The following is a 15,525-nucleotide window of genomic DNA, read 5'->3' on the forward strand; positions in this document are numbered from 1 at the left end:
GGTGATAATGTAAGTGATTATTTCCCACTTCTTTCCGCTTTTCTATATTTTAAAAATACTCCATAATGGTTATTCATTATCTTCGAGGAGGAAATACATAAAGGATTTGGTTTTTTAAAATAAAAAAAAAGGAATTTTTATGACAAGGAAGATGAGTTCCAGTCTCGTATACAAAGTCTCATCCAGCATCTCGGTAAACATGACTGCTCTAAAGACCAAGTAAAACAGGCCACATAAAACAGACCATTTCATAGGAACCGAAAATGTTGATCAAGACCCAATAAAATAATAAGCAAAACACAGAACAGGAAATCACAGAGGAAATACAAAAGGCTAATAAACATGGAAAAAGTTTCTCAACCTGAACAGTTTTGGGTGAAATGCATATTCAAACACAAGAAAATATTTTTCACCCACAGGATTGGCAAAAATTAAAATTATTGTTGATTTTTAGAACTTAGGAGGAAATGGGAAAAAAGAGCATTCTCATAGCTTGTTGAGTTGAACATGAAAATTGATGCAGACAATTTCACGCAGGCAATTTGATGGCATCATTTAAAAATTTAGATAGATGTGTCCTTCCCCCACCAATTCCAATTATAAATATCTACCCTAAGAAAACACACCACAATGTACATACATAAACATGGGGGGATATTAATTGCACTGAGGCTTGAAACGGCAAAAAGAAAAATACATTGAAACTATATAATTGTCCACTTAAAGGACAATGTAGAAATAAATTACGACACCAATTCCATCAGTCTCATATTACAATGAACCAAGAGCCTTGTAATGACATGGAAAAATTCTAACATGCTGTGAAGTGAAAAAAAAGCAAGCATAAAATAATATGTTGAGCCTGATCCAACGTACTTTGAAAACTACATTTTGCATATGGGCATGAACTGTTAAGCAAAGGAAAGTATCAGGAAGGATACATGACACAGTGTTAAAAGTGTTTAAACCTAGGGAGAAAAGTTGAATTGGAAGGTGAGGTTGGGGTATGAGAAGTCCCTCTCTTTTTATTCTATGTACTTCAGTATTATTTGATATTTTTTTTAAAATACGTTTTATGTATTACCTGTTTAAGCAAAGATATTCTTAAAAGTATATTTTTAAAAAAATTGATGAGGCAATGCACAATGAATTTAATAGTTCACTTTTAAAACACCAGAATAATTTTTAGCTTAAACCTGATATCATAATTACATAAGATAATCCAAAAAAAAAAATCTAAAAGTGAAATAGGCAAAATTCTGAAATGAAAAAAAAAAGTTTTGAATTCAGAATGACTGTAACAAAAAAACAGCATCTCTAAGCTTATTTCCAGCACATTGAAATATGGCAAAACAGAAAAGTATCAACAGTGAAGAAGGGATATTCTCCACCTGTAGCAAAACGCCTGTGCTTTTCATTGCCTCTTTTAGTTACTTGCTAATTGTTTGGAATCTTGTTTGACTACTTTGTTTCTAGGACCCACTGGCCAAGAGTACCTCTTTTGCTAAAGATGTTTTTAAAAACATCAAGGCAGCAGGAAAACTTTTTATGAAGGGGGTAAATAGATGGATGCACAAAAGAGCCTATGCTTGTGTAAAAGAAGATGACAGATGTTTCCTGGGGGTTTGTCGTCATTAACTTGATGTGGACGTGTGTGCTGGAGAAGCACAAGTGTTCAGAAACCAAGGTATAAAACAAGAGAGTTCTTCCCAAAATCACTGAGAAAGGCGCCTACCACAAGCCTTTGTTAGAAACCAACTCTTTCATTACCCTTAATTATTTATCCTGTACTTTTAAATTGAGGGTCGCTGAAGAACACAAGGGGTTTCCATTGAACTTAATTACCTTTCCCTTCATCGTCCCTGAAAGAAATGTCACCACCCAAAAACGCAGTTCCCCAGGGGGGGAGAACTTCTAAAAGTGGAGTCCTCACTCCAGAATGCCACCTCTGCCAACCTTTGCATCTCATTAAGCAGCACCCAGAGGCACTGTTTACCGACTTAAACCAACCACATCAGTAGGAATGGAAGCTCTTCAGGTGTTATCGCAAAAGAAATCTCTAAATTCTATCCACATTATCTTACGTGAGAAGGGAAAAGTTGATACAGGGGCCCAGAAAAATTCTGCACTATCGGCTATTAGAAAAATCATCTTTGAGAAAATAAAATCAAAACCTAATTTGCAAAATATGAGAAATACATGATATATTCAGGCAACAACAGACCATTTAGCTATGAGTGACTAGAAGGGTCATTTTCAAGTTTAAAGGTCACTGAGAGTTACTTAAAACTATGGGTCAAGACACCTTGAGTTCAAATTTCAGTCAACATATTGCCATACGCTGGAAGTATAAACAAACACTAATATAATTTCTGGTAAAATTAACAGACCTTTGCGGCATACATTGGTGATAAGATCTTAGTTTTGATAACTTTGAAAGCTTTGATTTAGCAGCCAGCCAGGCAGGGTCAATATATTTATAGCTACTATTCATTATACAATTCTGTTCACCATGAGGTGGATATCTGCAAAGGGCAAACATAAAAACTGCAGATAAACCGTCTGGAACTGTGAACAAAAACTGGGGATGGGATGGAGCAGAGAGCTAGATGACTCTGATGTGAGATTTAGAGAGCAAATCTACCTGAAATTGATTCAGGTAACCATGTGAGGACCTCGCATTTTTAGTGGTTTTAAAAAAAACATTTTACTGTGTAGGAGGAAAAATGCACCAGGTAACAAAAAATTTAGAAGCCACTGTCTTCTCTGGTAAACTCAGGCTCACCCCAATGGAACTGCGTGGAAAGAATCAGCCATCAGACACGGAGGGAGGATGCTGACAGAAGTAGGCAGGAGATATCAGACACTGTCAGAGTGGACAAGCAGGAGGCTGTTAGGAAGGGGGCTGGGCAGCACTGGGTCGCCGTTAAAGTGTGTAAGTCACTAATCAATGCTACTCAATAGGATGAGAGTTACCAATGCAAATAAAAGGAGAAATAGCAAGCTGTGACTCGAAAGTTTCTAAAACCCTTTCCCTTTTGTGGATCAGCTCCTAATGAGAGAAGAAAACAACTAAAATCAGAAAGAGGGGAGATCAGCCTGTCTTGGTCCAAGTAAATCAGAGACTTGTTGGTAAGGCTCAATTGTCCATCCCTTGCCCTGCTGCCTCTAACACGGGATTTTCCAACACTCGGAGTTGAAAGCCATTCTGTTGTCTTCTGAGGATTGTGGTAGGGAGGTAAGTGCAGGCAATGGATGGGACTGCTTCTAGCTACCCAGACTGCTGGGGGCTACCCTGTAAGAAGGTATGCATGTGTGTGTGTGTGTGTGTGTGTGTGTGTGTGTGTGTGTGTGTGTTTGGTGAGAAGCAGCAAAGGGGAAGACTAAGGAGAAACTATATAGGGCATGTAGGTAAGGAAATCATTATGCCTAAATAAGTGGAATACACAAAGCTGTAAACTCCATGAATGCAGGGATTATGTCTGCACTTTTTTCATTGCTATTGCCCTAGCATCTACTGCAATGCTGGGGTACATAGTAGATGTTCAATAAGCATATTTTAATTGATTACGTGAAGATTAGAAGACACCCAGGAATACTGAGCATAAAGCTTAAATTAGGTAGCTCTCTGAAGCCTCAGATCAGTGCCCCACAGAAAGCCTCATTCAAACAACAGCCATTGTGATCAGATCAGCCTAATCTGAACCAGAGGGGATAATCGTCTACCTATACATCCCACGGATTTAAATGAGTAAACAGGAAATGGAATTAGGGTATAAAAGTTTAAGTTAGACACTCTCTGGGCAAGAACTTTTTGCAAAATGTTCAGGGCGGTATGTGGAGATGTGATAAACACACGAATCACAGTGATAATCACACAGCACATATCAAATGCTGTAGAGATACTCTGCATGTAGAATTCTCAAGGCTGAGAGCTCAGTTACCTAATACTTTCAAATCCTGTTCCTTGGATGCTGAGTCTCACTTTATTATTTTTTATAATGGTGTCTGTCCATTCCTTCCTCCGATTTAATGGTTCCCTCAGAAGAATCTCATCAATTCTTCCTATAGTCATTTTGATATGAGTATTCTCCAAAATGCTTCCAAATTTTAAAGAAGAAAGCAAGTAGAAAGGCATTATAACTGCTAAAGAGATTAATCCTTAAAGTAGCAGAAATAAAGCAACTGTTGATATGACCTGACTATACTTGACAATACCTGACTAAAATACATTTATTTCCATAAAGACTGAATTTAGCTATTTTCTCTACTTACACGTTCATTTCCTGCAAGTTCTCAGCTGCAAAATAGAAGGTCTTGATCTGCGGATGGCTAACCTTAAAAGCACTTGAAGGGGGAAAAGCAAAGACACACAAGCATTAGTGTTTGCAGTAGTCGATGGATTCCAAAGTAAATCAAACATAAGCACTGTGAGTGCTTCTGCTTTCTTTGTAAATTTATGAAAAAAAATTATCATATTAAATATTTATTTTCTTCTCCCTGTTTCATACAGAGAGCTGAGGATCAATTTGTCATGTCAGGACCTGCAGAGCAGGACAGAGTTTTGGTTAGTCAATAGTTTCCATTTAAAACACATGGGCATATCCTTTTATTTTCACATGCAAACTACCTTGCTATCCAGCTACAACAAATCAAAATTTAGAGTGATAGAGGTTTCACTTTAAAACATTCAGACCAACTCCTTTGAGTAAAACATTGATTCAAATTCACTCAAAGATTGACAAGGGTTTTCTTCATAGGAAAGAAGTATAAAAATGTCCATATGGGGACAACAAAGCAGAAACTTTATCCAAGGTACCTTTTCATAGTAAAGGGAAAATGTAAGGTAGATTTTGAGTTTAACAGAAAAGTACAAGACATTCGAGATAACAATCAATAATGATTTTAATGTAGCTGTTTCCGCTTTACTATATAGACAGGAAGCCCCACTGCTCAGGCCAATGGTTTTTACTAATAACCAGCTTTAGTTAAAAACCAGAAGAATCAACCCAACCCCACATATCACTGGACACATGCAGCTTCCCCAGAGAGGCAAAGACTTAAAGCTAACACCAGGCAATTAGTTTTCTTAGGAAAGCACATTAATCTATCATTGCAGCTAGTAATACAGGTCAAGAGGGAAATGCTCCTTTCTGATAGGTCTGGAAAAGATTCAAGGGTAAAAGAAAGAATAAGAAAAGGGTGAAGTGGATACAAACGTAAAATACAGATGGATGCTGTCATGAAGAGCACTTGGCTGGGAGTCCGAATACCTGGGTCTAGACCAGCTCACCATGAGCTCTCAGCAGGTCACAGACTCTGGGTTGTGTCCTCCACTGTAAGATGAGAACCCTGGGCTGGTGATTTCAGCCCCTGTCAATTCTCAAATCCTTTGGACTTTATCTATGACCTCTCAGAGAATTCAATTCCAGGTGAGCTACTGACATCTATGAACTAAGAAAGAAAAACTGGCCTTGCTATCATACCTGCAACTCTGCTGAGTCCTACTTAACTATTCCTTCTTCTCCTTACAAGGCAAGCCCCTGACATCTAATCTTTGTACCCGTTCTGAATGGGACTGGGACCTTGTTTTTTTATTCCATCACAGACACAGACATCATCAACACTCCATTCCAAGCCTCCATGGGGTTTTCAAAAAACCATCTGTTCCACAAAATAAAATCCCAGAAAACACGAGGACAAATGCTTTTATCGCTATTTAGGGCAGCAACCCATACTGCTCTACAATCTCAGACATGCTGAGTGTGACCATCACTAACTTCCAGATCACCCGTCACCCCATGAACATGATGGAGGGATGTTTTCCGGGATCAGCCAGAGTTCTCTGAAGAATGGCAGAAAACTTACTGCTTTTTCTTGCATTCAGCTGCTCTTTCCACCAGGAACTCCGGCAGCTTGACAAATCCATCGGCTTTCTCTGCCTGAAACAAAGACAGACCACAAATTCGAATAAATGGGTTTATCCTAAGGGCTGATTTATCAAGATCATCCACACTGAATTGAGAGCGTATAATTGAAATGAGGAAGAATCAAAATACACCTCCCTGAATCAGAAATAATTAACCATGGACTTCAACCAGCAACAGTTTACTAGAGAAATGTAATATTCTCCTGACGTGCCACCAGCATCTCTCCATGAGATGGCCAACATATGTTACGCATAGCACCCTCCCGTTTCCTGTCTCATTGGAAAACATTGCTAACCCATCAGAGCCCTATTTCCTGCTGCGTCTACAGGCATCCACAGCCTCCTCTTCAACATAAGACTCTAGTAAACCCTAAGTAAGAAAGCAGAAACTTAATTAGTGCTCCTGTATGGTGGAAAGAGCCCTGATTTTGGAGCCCATAACTCTAGGTTTTTAAACGAATCCAGATTAATAAAGCACTTAACTGGAACTCTACAAACATTATATCCACTCCCAGGTCTGTAAGCAGAGCCTCAGAGATTAAATCACAGAACCATATGTCAGAGAATCAGAGTTCCAGAACCAGTCTCTGAGCATTTTTCTACAGGAAAGACTGCAGAAGAAAATGACACTTTTGAGACTATAGAATGAATGTTGCTGTAAATCACAGAAAATTTTATAGGCAATGTGATCATTGTCCCACCTTGCTAAGAATTTGTCAGTCCATACTTTCTGGATAAATTGTAACTGAGCCACAGGATTACTTGTTACAGGTATAACTCAAATTTCCTTTCATCACACTGGTGTCTCTGAGTACAGAGAGACAATCCACAAGATTAAACATAAATGATTCAGTGGTCACTGGAAGATGAGCAAAAATTGATTTTGAAAGCACAATCCAACTCTATGTCTATCTTCTCCTTCCTACATAAATCTTTATCCAAACTCTTTCCTTAAAATGCTGTCTTCTTATAAGATTTAAAACTCAATTCTAATATGTACTTTCTTCTTTAAAAATTATACATTTATGCATATGTTCAACATATTTCTTGATGGGCTGTTTAATTACTGGATTTTGTGTTCATCAATCTTATCTCAAAGAGACTGTAAAGTACTCAAAGAACATAAACTGCATCTGGTCAACTTTTTAAAATGTACACTCCTTCCTGTGGCTTCTCAGTTAGCAGCATATAAAAGTATCATTTTGAAAACCTGTTAGGCTAAGGTATTTTTATGTAAGTCCGTGTAATGGTTTTAGAAAGAAAAAACTATCTATGATCAACATTTGTCCCCACTTCCTCCTCCCCCCTTTCACTCCTACCCTCACTGTTGCACATGAACTGTGGTTACAGAGAACCCCAAACATTTCCATGTTGCTATATCCCACTGATCTTTTTTAGTGCTTAGCTGAACTCTCTCTAGTAGCTGTTACTGTTGCCCATCACTCCCTATTGAAACAGCCTCATCTCCTGGCTTTTCTGACTACACATCCTTGCTGTCCACTTCTCTCCAACCCCACTCTTTTACCCATGCCATTTGTCACGATTTGCTAAAGCTGCTGTTATGTAAAATACCAGAAATGGACTGGCTTCACTGAAGAAAGGCCCATGGCATCCAGAACACCTCTGTCAGCTGGGAAGACTCGTGGCTGGCATCCGCTGGTCTTTGCTCCTGGGGTTCTGGTTGCAAAATGGCCTTCACCAAAATGTCTCTGGGCTTCTGTCTCTCTTAGCTTCTCTCTCTCAGCTCCTGTGCAGCCTTGCTTGCTCTCCCAGGGTGTTTCTCTCTAAGCATCTGGGGATCCTTTCTTAGCTTCTCCAGGGCAAACTCTGGGCTTCATCTCTTAGCTTAGCATCTCTGATCATCTTTCTGTCTGCATCAACAAGCATCTGGATCTGTGTCAGCTCTTAGCTCTCTTAAGTACTCCAGGGAACTAATCAAGACCCACCCTGAATGGGTGGAGTCACATCTCCATGGAAATAATCTAATCAAAAGGTCTCCATGTTTTTCCTGGAGTACATAACAGTCTCAAACCAGCACACCATGCTCTCTTTCTCAGGCTCTTTTTCGCATCTGTTTCTCAAATGTCAGCGCTCCTCAGAGTACCATCCACAGACCTGTTCTCTTCTTACTCCAGCACTGTCTGTGAGTGATCATATACATTCTCATGGCTTCATATATCATCATTGTACATACATACCCAAATTCTATACCTCATATTAAGACCGAACCCTAGAGCCCTGGTTCCAGGGATCCATCTGTCTAGTGCACCTCTTCACATGGGTATTCCAAATCCAAAACCAAAATCACCTTACTCCATAAAACTCCTGCTCCTCTCTCTCCTGTGTTTCCTACCTCAATGGATGATACCATTCTCTATCCAGTTGCAGAAAAAGGAAATCTGAGTCATCCGTGCAAGTCCTGGCTGAGTTATATCATTATTGTCTCTGTTGTAGGTCCACAATCCATCCAACGCTCCTTCAGACCATCAATTGTCACCTGAATTCCTGCAGAAGTCTCCCAAATGGTCACAATACCAAATGCCCATGAGGATGGAGGAACAGGGACTTGTTCATTGGAAGACAGTTTGGGGCTCCTTACAAAGTTAAACACAGGTTTATCACACAATCCAGCAGTCACACTCCCAGGTAGTCACACAAATGAGTTGAAAACTGATGTCTGCACAAAAACTTGCAAATGAATGTTTATAGAAGTTTAATTCATAACGGCCAACAGCAGGAGGCAACCAAGATGGCCTTCAATAGGTGAATAGATAGAAAAGGAATATTATTCAATGATAAAAAGAAATGAGCTATCAAGCCGTGAAAAAAAACGTGCATATTGCTAAGGGAAAGAAGCCTTTCTCAAAGGCTGCATACCGTATGATTCCAGCTATATGACATTGTGGAAAAGGTAAAACCATGGAGACAATAAAAGTATCAGTGGTTACCAGGGGATGAAAAGGAGGAGCACTTTTTTAATAGTGCAGAGAAACTATTCTGAGTGACACTGTAATGGTGGACACAGGACATTACGCATTTGTCAAAACCCTAGAACTGTACCATATAAAGAGTGAACCCTAATGTAAACTATGGACCTTAGTTACTAACGATGTACCAATATTGGTTCATCAACTTTAACAAATGTACCACAGTAATGCAAGATGTTAATAATAGAGGGGGAAGAGGGCATATGGAAAATCTGTATTTTCTGCCAATTTTTCTGTATTAATTTTAGTTAATAATAATGATCAAGTCAGTTATTATTTTTTTAAAGTCTCCTAAACTGTCCTCCCTTTCTGTCTGGTTTTGTCCTTCCATCCAGTTCACTGTCCAAATCACAGATCCCTTTCACAGTAAATATCAATGTCATGAACACTTTGCACATCTCTTTTCTAATTAAAACCCTCTCTGGCTCCCAGTTGCCGCTGGATCAAGTCTCAGTGTCATGTCAGGATGTAAGAATCTCCTTATGTTTAAGGCCTGCTTAATTTCACAGGTTCATCTCTCCCAACATCCCCACCTCTACTCAACCAAAAACAAACAAGAAAGTCAAAACAAAGAAAAAACAATGCTTCCATCAAGTTGAATTAAAACTGACTCCCAACTTACAGCATGATTAGTTTCTAGGCACTTTATTTTCAGTACAAGAAGCCCATCCCAAATAATAATGATACCAGAATCAATCAACAAAAACTGAAATGTAAGTACATGCTTTTGCTAATATTTTTCATCATTTTAAAATAAATCAACATAAAAGCTAAGCTGTAAATCTTAATTTGGATGGGCTCCTTTTCTGCGTAACTAGAATGGCTAAGATAGCTTCAAATAAGAGTCCAAGTGGATTTGAATGATGATACCTTATTGTTTTCCCAGGAAATGTTTCCTCTACAAGAGAAGAATGTTTTCATTATTCTGAAAACATTCAAGCCATATTCGAAATCGCAGATCACTGTATAAAAAATTTTCGTTGCTTATTTGACTTGCAGAAACGTCTAAAAAATGTCAGTCATACTGGGAACTCCTTACAGAACGACAGTTTCCTCTTCCCTCCTTTTCCTCCTCCTACCCCTCCATCTCAGGGCTCTTATTCCCAGTTAGGTTAACTAAAATAACTTTTCAAATGATATCCTTTCTCTTCAATGATTCTTAACTTTCTGAAAAGTTATTTGAGAGTTCTACATTGGTACCTGAATCCTGATAAAATAAAAACTTTTTTTCTCTTGCCAAAGTCTTTGGCATTCTTTGGCAATTCCACAAACTTGGCTTATAAAGTCTAGTCAAATTCTGAAGCAAAATGATGCTTTTCACTTTGACATATGATAATCTATAATCTCAAAGATGTTCCCTTCACAAATCAATGCATCCATTCCCCCAGAAGATTTGATTTAGTTTTAGTCTTTGAGGTGTCTCATCTGCATTGCTGTCCTTAGGTGGTACCCAATACACATTTTTATCAAAACTATTGGTGTTGAAATGTTGAGAAATAAAATGGAAAGTAAGGCTTGCTGATCAACTATCTCATGTCATGGATCACCTCCTTTATTCCTTCTATAAACATTCTGCTCTCACTCACTCACAGGGCTTTACACATTCATTTATTCAACAAATATTTATTGAGTGCAGTATATAAAGCCTGCTGATTTTGGGTAAGAAATTGAGGGAGAGCTAGGACTATACATATTTGCCTATTTTTGCAAGAAAGAATGGAAAATAAACCAAAACCAAATATAAAAAGGGTAGGAAAGAGAGATGAAAATGAGACATTTGAATATTATGTAGTTTTGACCTTGGAATTGAGTAAATGAGCTACTTTTAAAAAAATAAATTAAAAAATGAAAAACTAAAGCAAATCCCAAAATTAAAAACAAGTGGAAACAAAGGAACCTAACTGGATATAAGCAAGGTGACACAACCACACACGCAAAATAATTATCCCCAAGAGACCTGAGAGCACAGCAGTTTGATAACACATAATTAATGAAACACAGTCTAAGGCCTGTTAGTTGGTAACATTGGTGTTATTGGTTTGAAACTCTTTGATATTCTGTAGGATATAAAAAAATCATAATGCTAATTTTGTAAGGAATCAAGATTTGCCATGTACAAGAAAATAGATCAATTTTCAAATTAAATAAGTGAGGTAAAATCTATAATCTTAAATTTGAATAGGAAGTAGTCTAAAATCAATAATTTTTTACCCTCTTCTTAGGAATACAGATATGCTAGTTCTAGCAACTGAAAAGACCAAGAGGCAGAATAGCAATGACAGGAGAAATTAGCATCCCCAGTGTCCAGACAGAGGTGTTTAAGTACTATCACTTGTAAAAGGAACCAAGGCTGATTTCGGGTCTGAGGCAGGATAAGTCATGCCGCAAAGCAAGAAAACTAATAAAGACTATGGGTGAGATGTCAAAAAGACACAAAGGAAAAAAAAAAAAAGGATACAAGAATCAATCTGAAAGAAACGCTGGCCAAATTTGGGATGATTTGAGCATCAGAAAGAATAATGATTGCAAATGACTGCAGCAGATTAAATAAATAAAATGCTTTGAATTCACAATGATACTCAAAGGGAGAGAACTTACTGAACAGAATCAAAGTCTGGGTACCAACTCAGGAAAATTGATAAGTAAAGGAAAAGAGTCAAACATCTACACTAACTTTCTGATATGAATATATTTCAGAGTAAAAAAAAATTAATGGATAAGAGAAAGTTCTACATAGAGAAATTCTAAACTAAAAATTTCAGAAAGAATAATAGAATTAGATGTCATCATTCTGCCATTCCTATTGAAAAAAAAAATCATATTCAGATCATTGTCATCAATAGATGCCATGACCCTTAGGTCAGAGGTTGATGGGGATGCTCAATTAGGGAACAAATGATCTATCACTGCCTACCAGAGTAGTCAACCAGATATCATGTACATCTTGTGCATCATGACATAAACATCCACCTCCAATGAACTACTCTTCCACAACTATTTAACCTTAACTCAGTCATGCTTTAGATGTAATTCCAACTCTAACTCCCAGGAAATATGAGGGATAGAAGAACAAGTTAAATAATACCAGAAGAAGCAATTAACCAAATCCCAAGCATAAGCATTCTTCAATAAGCCAATGGCACAGATAAAAAAAAAAAAAAAGAAAAAGGGAATAGGCACTGTTCTAGATTAAAACATATATAACAGACCAAGTATAAAGAATGGATCTTGTTTAGATCCTGGTTTGAATAAACCAATCATAGGAAGGTATCTTGGAGACAATTGGGGACATTTGAATATGGACTGGGTTTTAAATGACATTAAGAAATTACTGTCCATGTTCTCAGATGTGATAATGTCATCATGTTTGGGTAAGAAAATAACCTTTCTTTAAATTTATAGTCAAGTGTTTAGGGGCAAAGTGATATGATGTTTGGGATTTGTTCTGAAATACTCCACAATGACCACCCCAAAAAAAGATTGGGGAATAGATGAAGCATAATTGGTAAAACGTGTATTTTACTATTATCTCTATCTTGCTTAGATTTAAATTTCCGTAACAGAAAATTTTTTTAAAACTACAATGAAAAAATGTGAAGCCAGGAGGACAGAAGTACCAGTAGCAACATTTCATTAACAATACAATAGTCTGAAATAAAATACTTGGTCATTTTTTATGGAAATTCAAGGTTAACCAACAATTGGTGGATGGAAGTGTTGGATAGTACCATATATATTGAATATTTGTTCTTCTTTTTAGACCATTTTGGTAGTTTTTCTCTACTCACCCCCCAAAAATAAAATTGCACAAACTCTAAAGGTTGCTGCCTTCTTTCCAAACAATAGAGGCCAAGACACTGCTTTGTCATAGCAACTCATCTCTCTCTCTTTCAGAAAGGGAAATATGAATATTGGAACACCAAGGTCCTCTGCATTCTGCAAGAACTACCTGGGCCTGCAGGCAGCTGCCATTAGTTAGCATTGTGCTGTGATAAGCATGGCAAGATGAGCAAGAAAAAAAGGGTTTCTCTTTTGTTTTGTTTTTTTTTCTAGGCATCAGAAGCAGGCCTGGCAGCAAGAATGCATGGAATCCCTTTAACAAATACAATAACCTTGAATAATACCTAGCAATGGCTAAAATTTTTGAAAGCTAAGCATGTATCCTTGAGGTACGATTATTATCCTCTTTAGGGGAAAATATGATTACAGTGCTGAGTCTATGAAACTGATCGGTTCTTAACCTAGAACACAAAACTAGATTGGCATTAAAAATTATAAAATGGGAAATTTATATGGCATTATTAAAGTGACATAATTCAGACCAGCACTCAGCAACCAGTTAAATAATTCTAGACCCAGGAATTCTTCAGCCTCAACCAGGAGATGTAGTAAAAAAAGAGAATCTTTTCTAATTACTTCTATTTTAAAGTGGTCATGAGTTTTTTTCTTTCTTTCTTTCTTTTTGAGGTCAGACAGTTGATATGCATGGCACAGAAGAAAGAACCCTGGATAAGGAATCAGAAAATCTGGATGCAAGCCACTTACTGGGTGATCTTAGGTAAAGCATTTAACTTCTCTGAGAATCAGCTTCCTGAGAGTGCAAAAGCAGATACAACCTGCTTCTCAGGGCTAAATAGGATTAACATAGGTAAGTTGCAACATTGTGAAAACAATAAAAATAATGATCAATTCTCAGGAAATCAGGAAAAGGGTGAAAAGAAAAAAGAGAGAGAGAGAGAGAGAGAAGGAATCACCCAAAAGGAAAAAGTTAGATAAAATAAGCTTTTTCTGACTCAGTCCATTGTGAGGTTAGCTCTCTGGCCAGCTGTTTCTGTGTTGCAACTCTCCCTCACCTTCTTAGCATCCGATTAATGTTTGAAAAAAGGATTTTAAAGGCTTTGGAGAACAACACTACTTACTATATTCCTCATACATTATCTTGGGTATGTTTTTTTAAAACATTGTAGAATTTGAGTGTATCTCACATTATCCCATAAATATAATTAGATTTTGATCCAAAGAGACTTTCTTCTCACAGATGCCTCTGCTATTGATTGAATTGTGTCCCCCAAAATGTTATGCTCAGCTCCTAATCCTGGGCCCTGTGACTGGGACCCTATTTGGAAAAAGGATCTTTGAAGATGTTATTAGTCAAGAGGATGCCACACTGGATTAGGGTGGGCCCTCAACCCACAGGATGTGGTGTCCTTAGACGAAAAAGAAATTAGGACACAGACACAGAGAGGAGAAGGTGCTGTGACAGCTGAGGCAGAGAACGCCATGGATTGGCAGGAAGCCACTGCCAGGATCCAGGACAAGAGCACAGAACAGCTTCTCCCCTAGAGTCTTCAGATAAAGCTGGGCCCTGCCCTGTCGACACCTCGATTTTGGACCTCCGGCCTCCAGAACTGTGAGACAATAAATTCCCATTGTTTTCCAGCCATCATTTTGTGATACTTTGCTACAGCAGCCCTAGCAAACCAAGACAGCCTAGAAATAAACATTCTAAATGAAAAACAATTGATAAATGTTTTTGACTAATAATAGGAAGGCTCAGTTTCCCACAGAACTCACAGATCCCTGGCAAAGAGAATCGAATGGCAGCGATTATAAAAACGTTACGGTGATAACCATTATGGTTCTGTGGCTGTTGAAGCTCCAACAAGGGGGAGTTAAAAGTGGGGGCCTGAAGTAAGCTGACCACTTGAAGCAATGACCCCCCGTGTCCTATCCCTGTGAACCTCCAGGGGGATGGACTTCCCCTGCCAGCCCCTGCAACTCTTGGCAGGAGGTTTCTCCGGCTGCCAGACTCCACTCCACCACCCATAACACATCCAGAGTGCTCAGGAACCACCGCCCCAGGCCAAACCCTCGATACATGCCTAATGGGACATGGTGCCTAAGGACCCCAGGCCCCTGTCCTCTGGGAGGAAAGCTCTGAGGTTATGTGTTTTTCACAAGTGTTCAGAGTTGACCCACATGATCACACGTCATTTACCAATAGTGGTAAATTTGCTTGCTAAGGAGCCCTTTATTAGCTAACTTTCCACGCCTTTCTCACTTCCCCTTTCCTCTACCAGTATTTCCTGGATCACTTCCCAAATAAACAACTTGCACTCAAATCCTCCTCTAGGGTCTGCTTCTGGGGAAACCCTAACCAAGACACCATATACCTCACAGAAAATGCCCCTACTCATGAACAGTTCAACTGCTCAACACCATCCTCCCTCTTCATTATTTCCTCCTGAAAACCACCTGAGGATGTGACCACCTCACGATCATCCTAGGCCACATTTAAAGGGTGACCATGAAGAGAAGTGATTGGCTTCCTCGTTTGTGATCTGAAGGTCTTATCTTCTGTTCTCCCACTATAGAATCATATTTTAAAAGGTAAGTTACTAATGAACTTTCAAGTAGTCGGACCCACAAAGATAGTTATCACCTCCTGAAATGTCATTTTCAAAAAAAATGAACATGAAAACCTTAGAACTGTAAAGAATTTTGTGGTGATTCTTTTCTGTAATAAAAAATCCTCATACATGAGGCCTTCCATAATCTGCCCCTGTCCAGCCCCATCTCATAACTGTTTTTTTAGAAGCTTTAAAACCC

At 38.3% G+C, this 15,525-nt stretch overlaps 2 protein-coding genes across 13 annotated transcripts in view; one reads left to right on the forward strand and one right to left on the reverse strand.

Moving 5' to 3' along the window:
- OPRM1 (opioid receptor mu 1) overlaps positions 1 to 15,525 on the forward strand; it is a 177,434-nt gene that overhangs the window by 149,701 nt on the left and 12,208 nt on the right. The window lies entirely within an intron of this gene.
- IPCEF1 (interaction protein for cytohesin exchange factors 1) overlaps positions 1 to 15,525 on the reverse strand; it is a 162,706-nt gene that overhangs the window by 45,915 nt on the left and 101,266 nt on the right. For all 12 annotated transcript variants that reach the window (XM_037819981.1, XM_037819961.1, XM_037819970.1 and 9 more), the window contains 2 exons: positions 5,869 to 5,942; positions 4,276 to 4,347 (listed from right to left, as the gene is read on the reverse strand). In XM_037819981.1, the coding sequence (XP_037675909.1) occupies positions 4,276 to 4,347; positions 5,869 to 5,942 (146 nt within the window). The remainder of the gene's footprint in view (positions 1 to 4,275; positions 4,348 to 5,868; positions 5,943 to 15,525) is intronic.

Source organism: Choloepus didactylus, chromosome 2 (genome assembly GCF_015220235.1).
Source record: "Choloepus didactylus isolate mChoDid1 chromosome 2, mChoDid1.pri, whole genome shotgun sequence".
NCBI lineage: Eukaryota > Metazoa > Chordata > Mammalia > Pilosa > Megalonychidae > Choloepus > Choloepus didactylus.